The sequence below is a fragment of the Eulemur rufifrons genome, chromosome 30 (genome assembly GCF_041146395.1).
Source record: "Eulemur rufifrons isolate Redbay chromosome 30, OSU_ERuf_1, whole genome shotgun sequence".
Lineage (NCBI taxonomy): Eukaryota > Metazoa > Chordata > Mammalia > Primates > Lemuridae > Eulemur > Eulemur rufifrons.
Window position 1 is genome coordinate 61433436 of NC_091012.1, and position 11758 is coordinate 61445193.

Below are 11758 nucleotides of genomic sequence, written 5' to 3' on the forward strand. Positions count from 1 at the left end.
TCTGTCTTTTTTTTTTCTGTCTTGTAATTACAAATAGTGTAATGTTCAACTTGACTGGCTTGCATTTAGGACTCTCCCCAAAGGCCCTAGCAGAGGACCTGGGGATGAGCCAGTATTTCACAAGTTTGGTTTGGACATGTACCCCAGAGGTTTCCCAAGTCTCCAGTCTGCCAAGTTAGCCTAGCAATCTCCCAAGAATCACTTCTCCCACTGTGCTCTGCCCCTTGGACGTCCAGAGAATCTATTCAATTGGGTCCTTGTCTTCTAAGAGGCCCAGGTATGCTGGTATCTGAGGCGTAGCTAAACAAACCCAGCAGGGGATAGGGAGCTGCCTAGGTTACCACCATCAGAAGAGCTGTTCCCCTCATCCATCTCTCATCACAATTCCCAGAAAACATTAAGCACTTGGTTGCAGAGGAAAGGACACATTCCCTGGACTCCTGGGGTTTCTGTTCTGTGAGAGCCAGGAACACGTTCAACCAACAGACATACAAACATGAACAAATGACTGGGAAATGCCAAAACGGACAGCATTGAATGGTGTTGGTGGAGTGTGTGTGTGTATGTGTGTTTTAAAGCTACATAAATTGTAGTATTTTTTCTAGGCCTTCTGTTTTTTCCAGACAATTTGGGACAAGGCTGGCCATACCTCAATGGGACTCTTAGCCAGGCTCATGTCTGTATGCTTCTTCACTCCCCATCTCTTTTTAAAAAGGAAAAGAAAATCTTGTATTAAAGTTGTATGCAGCCATATTTTTCATTTTATTTGGTAGAGCAAAGATATAACCATTCTACATGTGCTGTTCCTTCCTTTCTGCCTTTCTTCTGTTTCTTTCTCCTTCCAGTGTCATTTTCATCCCCTTTATTCCTAACTTCTCTCTTCCTTTCTTTTTTTTTTTTTTTTTTTTTTTTTTTTTTTTTTTTTTTGAGACAGAGTCTCACTCTGTTGCCCAGGCTAGAGTGAGTGCCGTGGCATTAGCCTAGCTCACAGCAACCTCAAACTCCTGAGCTCAAGCGATCCTCCTGTCTCAGCCTCCCGAGTAGCTGGGACTACAGGCATGTGCCACCATGCCCGGCTAATTTTTTCTATATATATTTTTAGCTGTCCATATAATTTCTTTCTATTTTTAGTAGAGATGGGGTCTCGCTCTTGCTCAGGCTGGTCTCGAACTCCTGAGCTCAAACGATCCGCCCACCTCGGCCTCCCAGAGTGCTAGGATTACAGGCGTGAGCCACCGCGCCCGGCCTCTCTTCCTTTCTTAACCCCTAAAAACATCTCTTTCTGGAGGAGGTGATAGATGGAGGGGAGGAGAGTAAGGGAAGAAAGAGAGACAGAGGGGAGGAGGGGAGTGGGGAGAGAGAGAGAGAAGAAACAGGGCAAAGATGAGAGACACCTATGGAAGGGCAGGCGTTTCTCTAGGACCTAGCATATGGCCTCTCTGGCTTCCCTTCACCTTCAGAGAAACTAATAACATACAATGAATGGTACAACATACAATGGTGCCATGAAAGGCACCATACAATGAACACTTAATATGTGCAAGTGATTTCAATACATCATCTCATTTAATTCTTATGACACTGTAACCTGGCACCATTGCTCCCATTTTACAGATGAGAAAACTAGTAAAATTCAGCAAAGCTAATAATCAAGTGGAACCAGACCACTGGAGTTTGAATCCTGGCTCTGCTATCTATTAGCTAAGTGAGACTCGGCATATCGCTTATCTCTTTGTGTCCCAGCTATCACAATTACTCTACTCTAGAAAGGCACATAGCCTGTGTCACCCTTGGCAAGAGTTAGTACATTATTCGCTTGTTAAACTCCTAGGTACCAACTTGCTGATAGGAGGGGAACAACCCAGATGCACCCCAGGACTCTCCTTCACTTTACATGGGGTTCATGCATTTAGCCAAAGATCTTTGGAAGACCTGGTTGGTGGGAATTCTAGGCCACTCATTCATTGCAAAATTAAACAAACAAAAAGCCCCACCCACTTGATGTAGACTACACAAGGTGCTGAGGAGGCAGTAGTGCACAATAATACATGGTGCATGTTCTCATGGACCTTTCATTCTGGTGGTGGAGGCAGACATTAATCATATTATCACACAAATAAATGCAAATTTTCAATGGCAGCAGGTGCTACAGTGGATCCAATGGACAGGATCATGGTAGTAAGAATGAGGGAGGCATGGAAAACTCCCTTAAAGAAGTGATGATGCCTATCAGGTACAATGCACATTATCTGGTGGATGGGCACACTTATAACTTTGACTCAAATGGTACAAAAGCAATTTCTGTAACCAAAACATTTGTACCCCTGTAATATTCTGAAGTAAAAAAAAGAAGTGATGATGGAGGTAAGATGTAGAGAAAGATAAGGAGTTAATTCTCAAGGAGAGAGAAAGAGTTTGCCAGAAAAGGAAATAGCTTGCACTTTGTAGTAGGAGAGAGTAGGGCAGATATGAAGAACAGAAGGGAGGTGAGTATGGCCAGAATGCAAGGGATGGGCAGTATGGAGAAGGTGTGGTCAATATGTCAGGCTATCGGGCATCTTTTTGGACACACAAGCATGTGTGGCACCTTTCCATCATACTATAAAACATGGTGATGGTTCATCAAAGATTTTCCAGACCATTCATGAATTCAAATATTCTACTGTGTTGTTGTCATAAGCACATTCACAGTATTAGTTCACATGTTCTAATTTATACTTGAAAGAATATGGTAGCTGCATGCATTCTCAGCTCCCTGGGTCATGTCTATTTTGCGGGATGAATAGGTGAGCCACAGGAAGTTGCTAAATAGTGAAAGGGGACTGTTATGGTCTGAGACACGAGAAATGACCACCTAAAGACCGAATTGAGCCAAATCAGGGGTCTTTATTAGCTGGCCAGCGACTACTCTCTGCACTGCCAAAGGCGGTGGCACAGAAAGCAGTAGTCAGCCTTTGAAACAGAAAGTTTTTATATTGTAAGTTTGTGGGTGGAAAATTATTAAGATTGATCAAGCATGTGTACAAAAAGCCTTGAGTAAGCATTATATCATTTTCTTATCTTTGGTGTAATAGGATCTGGGCAGTTTGGGCTCTGGGCCATATCTTCTTCACACAAAACATGAGTGTTGTAGTAGCTTCACACAAAACGTGGGGGCTGTAATCATTTTACACAGAACATGGGTGTTGTAGTCAGGAATTTCTGTGCTGGGGGTACTATCTTGAGTAAGCAGGAGCAAGCAGGTTTACAGAAGCAGAATGGCAGATTAATGATTTTTCGGTGTGAAACTCAGACTGTAACAGGGACTAGAATTCAGCATACCATGAAGGAGGCATTTACACTAGGTGGGGGCACTGTCTAGGCATCTATCTCATCAATTTCTCATCACTTTCTGATTCCCCTCTCTGTTCCCCCAACCCTCCATTTCCTTGACGACTGGAGCATTGGTCAGGTGGGCCAGTACCAGGGTAGGGTTTCCTGGGGTGGGAGCTTAAATTGGTCAGGGTAGTGATCTACAACTTTAAGGAGCAGGAAGAGCCAGAGGATGAGGGCAAGCCTGTTCTTAGAGAGCATTGAGAGGGTCAAAAGCTGACTGTGGCAAGCCTAAAGGGTGAATGCAGGGCCACAAACAGGAGATAGCTCCAAGAGGTTGGGAGTCAGGTACGCAAAGAAACAGAGAAGGAAGTGAAGAGCAAGGTTAGGAGTGAAGTGATAGGGCTCAAGGCAGTTGCCTCAAATGAGACCCTGAGGGCTAGGACTTGTTTTCTTTGGCTGCCTGCCGCATAGTGTGTGGGTGAATTGGCCCTGTGTAATGGCCCGGGGCTGGGACTTCCCCAGTTTGCCCCGTGAGAAGTTGTGACTTGCTTGAGAGCATTCTTGAGGTGGGAGGCCAGTTCTCACCAGTACTCTGCCAATCCGCAGTCTTCCTCTTAAACCAGCTCCTGCAACTGACCACCGTGGAGCTGAGAGTTTCAGCACCTGCTCTTCTTCCAGCCTCCAGTTGGCATGGGGCCATAGAGAAGGATATGGGTAGGCTGGGCTTAACCAAGAGTGTTGGAAGCCACCTACCCACTGTGTAGGCAGGGTTAGTAAGAAAGAGCAGACAAAGAGTTTCACAATCTCTTGAACTGTAAATAGGCCCACCAAGGTCTTCAAGCACTTAGTAGGGTGGATATGATGTAAGTTTGGAGGCAATAGTGTATAGTGATTAGAAGTGTGGGATTTAAAAGAATACAGAACTGAATTAAGATTCCCAGCTCTGCCATGTTGTGGCTGTGTGACCCCAGGCGAGTCACTCAGCCTTTCTGTGCCTTAGTTTCCACAGTTGGGAAATAAGGATAATGGTATTTGTCACATAAGATTGTTGGACAGTTTAAGTGAAAGGATGCATGTAAACTACTTAGCACTGTGCCTGGCATACAGTGAATTTTTAATAAGTACTAGTAGTTATTTTATTGGGAAGAAAACTGTATAGAATCTACCATCTGAATTGTGTCCCCAAGTGCTTGGAATCTACAGGGGTTGAGATGGTGCTTAGTAATGCAGAAAAGTGGCAAGGATGGAAATTGTCATTGTAATGGTTGGGTTAAGGGTGCATTCTAGATGTAGGAAACTCCTGAATGGGAACTCAGTAGTGGTAAACTGGAAGAAGCAGTCATGTTGTTTCACAACATGTACTAGCAGAGGTATAATTTGATGGCTCTTGGCAAGCAGCCCAGGGTTGGCTCATTGAGAGGTAGGTCTGGGACTTGGCTGGGCAGGGGATAGCTGGAACAGCCAAGAACACGCAGAACCAGAGGGAGAATGCAAACCTTTGCCTAGGAAGCACTGAGGATCCAAATAAGAAGACTTGAGATGATCAAGTTTGTGAGACCAGTGTGAAGACAGACACAGGATGCATAGCCAAGGTCAGGAAGCAAGTACCTCTGGGGACCAGTCTAGAGGGAATGAGGAGCCAGAGCAGCAGCAAAGTGAGTGAGTTCAAGGTGATTGCCACGAAAGGGTCCCCGAGGGCTGGTATTTGGCTTTATTGGCTGCCAGCTGAGTAGTATGTGGGGGGTTGGCTTGGGTTGGTTGGTATGGGCTGGGGCAAACAGTAATAACAATCTTGGCAGGTGGATAAAATTTCCATTTTGCAGGGGAGGAAACTGAGAATTAAAAACATCAAGCAGTTTGTCTTATGTCTCACAATTTGTCACTAGCAAAGATAGGGAGGTGGGGATGATCTCTAAGAGGACATCTGAGGTAAAATGAACAGCAAAGCAAAGTTTCCCCATGGTGAAGGTGACATGAGGGCAGGAGCCAAGACTGTGTAGATTAGAATTGCCACATCATAAGGATGTAGCATGACTTAGTGCTTAAGGAGTGCTTTCTGGAGCCAGACTGCTTAGGTTCAAATTCGAGCTCTGTCACATATCAACTGCATGGCCTGGAGCAAGTTACTTAACCTCTCAGCACCACAGTTTTCTCAGATGTAAAATGAGCAAATAATGCTACCTACCTCTTAGGATTGTTGTGGAATTTAATTAGTTCATATAAGTAAAACACTTAGAAAAGTGCCTGGCTCATAATAGATACTATCTAAGTTTTAGCAACTACTACTAATAATGATTAGGTGTATTGCAAGGATGAATTTAGATAATGCATATAAAACACTTAGCATAATGCCTGCAGCCTGCACATAGTAAGTGCTCAATAGATGAATTACTATTATATATATGCTCTACAGTAGCAGTTCCCAATCTTTTTGGCACCAGGGACCATTTTCATGTAAGACAATTTTTCCATGGACCGGGGAGCGTGGGGATGGTTTTGGGATGATTCAAGTGCATTACATTTATTGTGCACCTTATTTCTATTATTATTACATTGTGATATATAATGAAATAATTATACAACTCACCATAGGTTGGGGACCCTGCTCTACAGCAATTATTATGATATAAGCATTGGTCTCAGGAGTAGTGAACCAGCCTCACAAAATCCACAGTAGACAAGCTTTGTTCTAGAAATCTGAGAAGGATCCATTCCTCTTCTGAAAATACCACCCCTTCTTTATCATACATCTTTTTTATTACAATATAAATAAACTGTCCTAGGAGGCATAGTGCTCCCATCATTGCAGACACTAAAGCACAACCTGGCTAACTTCTAGTCAGGGTCACTGCACAGGAGGTTGACAGACAATAATAATAATAGCTAACAGTAATATAGGTACTCAGTATTCCCATTTTATAGAAAAGAAAACTGAGGCACAGAACAGCCAAGCCTTTTGCCCAAGATCACATAGCCAGTAAGTGGCAGAGGTCCCTTTCAACCCCCTGACATCCTCCAGGAGACATAGCAGATTTAGTCCCTAACACTGTAATATGAATAAGACTATTGGCTCCCCTTTTCTTCTTGCCGGGATGAAGGGAAATGACAGTGACAGGAGTGGGATTTAAAGGAGGAAAAATATCATGTAAAGGAAGACAGTGGGGCCAGTGGAACCTCTAAAGATAAACTTACTCACCTCCCATTTTGCGGAGAGCAGCCTCAGTACCTTGAGCCTAACCTCATGAGATGTGGAATTGCCTGCGTTCTCTCTCCCAGGAGTCCTCAGGGGATTTGTGGATCAGAGCTGGCCCAGAATTGCTGACTGGAGACCCCAGTGTCCACACAAAATTGTTCTGCCTATTCTAGATCTGCAGGGATCTAACTCACATTTTGCTTGCCACAATGGGCTCTCTTTCAGTCATCAGTTTGATCTCCTACCAGAGCTGTGTTCAAGGAGAAGGGGAAAGGGAAGAGAGGGATTCCTGGCCTAGGGATGGTTCAGAGACAGAAGTGAGCAAGTCACATTTTCTTACTTAGGAAACGAAGTGGATGGAACACTGTTCAAGTCAGACAATAGCAAGAACTGAAAGAAGTTCAACAAGGTGGGGTGGCTCGAGGGGGCTTTGACACATAAGAAGTTTAGACTTTCTAGGAAAGGCAATTAAGTATCTGAGCAGAATGACATCCAAATACCCTAGGAAAATTCTGGCTGACCTATGCACACTGCATTGGAGGGAGGTGAGATGGAAGTTAAAGGACACGTAGAGATAGGGAGCTCTCTGAGAGGCTGTGTAATAGCCCAACCTGAAGGGAACTGGATGGTAAGGGGATAAATGCCACAGGAAAAGAACTGAAATGAAGGGATAATAAAAGAAGTGGTTGACATCAAGGAAGCCTGCTGTTTTATTTAATCACATCTTTACTCAAGATATGTCCTCTGCCATGAAGTCACTTCTTAACTTTCTTTATTTGTCTCACTCTCTTCCTTCTAGACTTAATTCATCCTTATGAAGGTTTCCCTGGTCTCCCAGACTGGATAAAAATGATTTTTTCATGTATATGTTTTCTCTACTAGAGTTAGAGCTCCTTGAGGATAATTTCTATGTCCGTGAGGATAATTTCTTTCTTTCTTTCTTTTTCTTTCTTTCTTTCTTTCACCAAATATTTTTTGAATACTTACTACAGTTCAAGGAAATCAAGAAAGAACTTGGGACGGACAAGCCACCTGATTCTAGCTGCACTGAGCTTGGAAATTGATTGGATGTCTTATTATGTGAAGCTATTTTAGTGACTACCAGAGAAAATGAAATCTTCTGGTGTCACTAGCATAGAGGGTGTGGCATAATAAAAATATATTTGGAATTGGAATATCCTGGGTGATCAGATTGTCTTTGTTACACTAATGAAGTGACTCACAGGGGGTGGAACTAGATAGCTTCAGGATGGTGGTTGGTTGCCAGAAAACCAGCTTTGTGATTAGAGGATTGGGACTGAAAGAGGAAACCTTCAGGGCAGATGGAGATCAAGTTCAATCACTTGGCTGACGATTGAATCAATCATGCCTACGTAATGAAACCCAATATAAAAATCCTGGAACTGTGAGACTTAAAGACCTTCAAGGTTGATGAACACATCAATGTGCTGCGAAAATGACATGTCTGGATTCATGTCAAGCTTTGAAACTCTCCCACTTCTGAGATCTTGCCATATGTATCTCTTCATTTGTCTGTTCATTTGTATCATTTATAACAAAATGGCGCTCACAAGTATAGTGCTTTCTAGTGAATTATTGAACCTGAAGGGGGATCATGGGAACCCCTGAATCTGTAGTTGGCCAGGCAGAAGTGTGAGTAACTTGGGGACACCAACATTTGTGGCTGGTGTCTGAAGTGGGGACTGAGTCCTTAACTTGTGAGGGTTTACACTAACTCCAGGTAGTTAGTGTTGGAATTGAAGGACTTTGCCCTTGACTTGTGAGGTCTGTGCTAATTCCAGATGGTTAATCATGTGAGTTACTGAGTTACCTCACAAGAGTGTAGAGGTAAATGGTCCAGAATGGAGCCTTGGATGGGTGGTGATAGGGCAAGTAATGAAGACAAATAGCCACAGTTCCAGTGTATTGGTCCTCTTTCAAGCCCAGCTTCAGTTGGACCTTATGGTAGGCAGAATAATGGTCTCCCGGAGATTCTTTTTATCCTAATTTCCAGAACTTGGAATATATTACTTTATATGGCAAAGGGTAATTAAGGTAACAGATGGAATTAAGGTTAACCTTAAAATGGGGAGATTATCCTGGAAAATTTGGGTAGGTCCAATGTAATTCCAAGGGTCCTTAAATTTGGAAGAGGGAGGTAGAAAAGTCTGAGTCAGAATGATGTGATATGAAAATGACTTGACTGTCCATTACTGCCTTTGAAGATGAGATAAGGGAGGCTATGGGTCAAAGAATGCAGGTAACCTCTAGAACCTGGAAAAGGAAACAGCCCTGTCACATCTTGATTTTAGCCCAGTGAGCCCCATTTTAGACGTCCAATCTCGAGAATAATTAAGATAATAATTTTATATTATTTTAAGCAACAAAGTTTGTGGTATAGTCATGCACCACATTATGATGTTTCAGTCAATGAAGGGCTGCATAAGACAGTGGTCCCATAAGATTATAATGGAGCTGAAAAATTCCTATTGCCTAGTGACACTGTAGCCATTGTGATGTGGTAGAAGTCCTAATGTCATAGTGCATTGCATTCCTCATGTCTTTGTGGAGATGCTGGTGGAAACAAACCTATTGTGTTGCCAGCGGTGTAAAAGTATAGCACATACAATTATATACACTAAATAATACTCGATAATGATAATATGTGACTATGTTACTGGTTTGTGTATTTACTATACATAACACTTACTATACATAACAAATAACACTTTTTATTGTTATTTGAGAGTGTACTACTTTTACTTATAGAAAAAGTTAACTGTAAAAAAGCCTCAGGCAGGATCTTCAGGAGATATTCCAGCAAGAAGGCATTGTTATCCTAGGAGATGACAGTACCATGTGTGTTATTGCACCTGAAGACATTCCAGTTGAACAAAATATGGAGATGGAAGACAGTGATATGGATGACCCTGATGCTATGTAGGCCTAGGCTAATGTGTGTGTTTGTGTCTTAGTTTTTAACAAAAAATATTTAAAAAGTAAAAAAAAAAAATAAAAATAGAAAAAGCTCATATAATAAGGATATAAAGAAAAAATAATTTTTATAACTGTACAATGTGTTTGTGTTTTAAGCTAAGTGCTATTACAATACAAAAGAGTCAACAAGTTAAAAAGTTTTTAAAGTAAAAATGTTACAGTAACCTAAGGTTAATCTATTATTGAAGAAAGAAAAATATTTTTAAATAAATTTACTGTAGCCTAAGTGTACAGTGTATAAAATCTATAGTAGTACACGGTAATATCCTAGGCCTTCACGTTCACTCACCACTCACTCACTGACTCACCCAGAGCTGTAAGCTCCTGTAAGCTCCGTTCATGGTACGTGCCCCATAAAGATATGCCATTTTTGATCTTTTATACTGTATTTTTACTATACATTTTCTATGTTTAAATACACAAAACTTACCATGTATTATAGTAGCCTACAGCATTCAGTACAGTCACATGCTGCACAGTTATGTAGCCTGGGAGCAATATGCATAGCCTAGGTTTGTAGTAGGCTATACCATCTAGGTTTGTGTAAGCACACTCTATGATGTTCACACTATGACAAAATTGCCTAATGATGCACTTCTCAGAACATATCCCCATCATTAAGTGATACATGACTGTAATTTGTTACAGCAACCACAGGAAATTAACACAAATTTATATCTTCTTCTCTGTCTACTCTGACACACACTGACCTCTATTTTCTTTGCACATAGTTCAACTCTATTTAGCACTTCATTATTCTTGAAGCAGTTCATTGTTTTATCTTTCTAGCTAAATTGTGAACTCTAGTGGGGACCAGGTTTTGACAGTAGGTGTTGATTTGATTAATTCTCATACAACAATGACAATAACAAGAACAACAGCAGCTAACATTTATTGAGTACTTACTCTGGGCCAACAAATGACTTTTGTAAGCACTTTACCTATGTTAATAGCTCATTTAATTATCACAGCAATTTTGTGAGATATGTACCATTATCATCTCAATTTTACAGAAAAGGAAGCTAAGACACAAAGGAGTTAAATAAGTTGTATAACGTTAACCAGGTAGCAAATGGCACAAAGAGATTTGAATCCAGAAAGTTCAGCTACAGAGCCCACACTCTTAACCTCTACACTACATTAAGGGAAAATTTAAGTGGATACATGTTAAAAATGAATCTTCTTTTAGTTTTTATTATTGTGTAAAAAATATTGGGGCTTTTATTCAGCTGGAGCCGCCATCTTCCAGTAACTCGCCAAAATGAGGAACACAAAGAAAAAGAGGAGAGGCACCCAATACATGTTCTCTAGGCCTTTTAGAAAACATGGAGTTGTTCCTTTGGCCACACACATGCGAATCTACAAGAAAGGTGACATTGTAGACATCAAGGGAATGGGTACTGTTCACAAAGCCATGCCCCACAAATGTTACCATGGCAGCACTGGAAGAGTCTACAATGTTACTCAGCATGCTGTTGGAATTGTTGCAAACAAACAAGTTAAGGGCAAGATTCTTGCCAAGAGGATTAATGTGCGTATTGTGCATATTAAGCACTCAAAAAACCAAGATAGCTTCCTGAAATGTGTGAAGGAAAATGATCAGAAAAAGAAGGAAGCCAAAGAGAAAGGTACCTGGGTTCTACTGAAGTGCCAGCCTGCTCCACCCAGAGAAGCACACTTTGTGAGAACCAACAGAAAGGAGCCTGAGCTGCTGGAACCTACTCCCTATGAATTCATGGCGTAATAGGCATATCGCACTTTGTGAGAAGCAGTGGAAAGGAGCCTGAGGTGCTGGAACCTGTTCCCTATGAATTCATGGCATAGCAGATGAAACTAATAAAAGGTCACTGGACTTAGTTTCTCTTCATTGTGTAGAAGTGTGGTGACCCTTCTGCAAAGAAATACTTAAAGCAAATTTTAATTGTGTCCTAAAAAAAATTTGGGTATCAGAAAGTGATTAAACTACTTTCAGCCAAGAAGGTGTAACAAAGACCAGACTTCCTATACCTCCTCCCTAAGAAAACCGGAAGACCAGACAAAATATGTGAAATAATAGGTTTCAAGACATTGAACATCAGGTATTGAAGGATAGTGATACCTGAGAAGCAGGAGACAATGAGATGAGCTGAGATTGCCTCAGTTTACTGATTGAGAGAGTTTCTAGGTTGCAGCACAGGGAGAGAGAACCCAGGTGGAGCTATGAGAATTCCTGAATTACGAGATGGCTGAGAGTCCAGGGAAACCAAGAATTTT

General features: G+C 41.7%; 1 protein-coding gene across 1 annotated transcript; it reads left to right on the forward strand.

Annotated features, from left to right (window-relative positions):
* Positions 1-10766: 10766 nt before the first annotated feature.
* LOC138378749 (large ribosomal subunit protein eL21-like) lies at positions 10767-11249 on the forward strand. Its single transcript, XM_069464126.1, has one exon. The coding sequence runs from the start codon at positions 10767-10769 to the stop codon at positions 11247-11249; it is 483 nt and encodes a 160-aa protein (XP_069320227.1).
* The last annotated feature ends 509 nt before the right edge of the window (positions 11250-11758 follow it).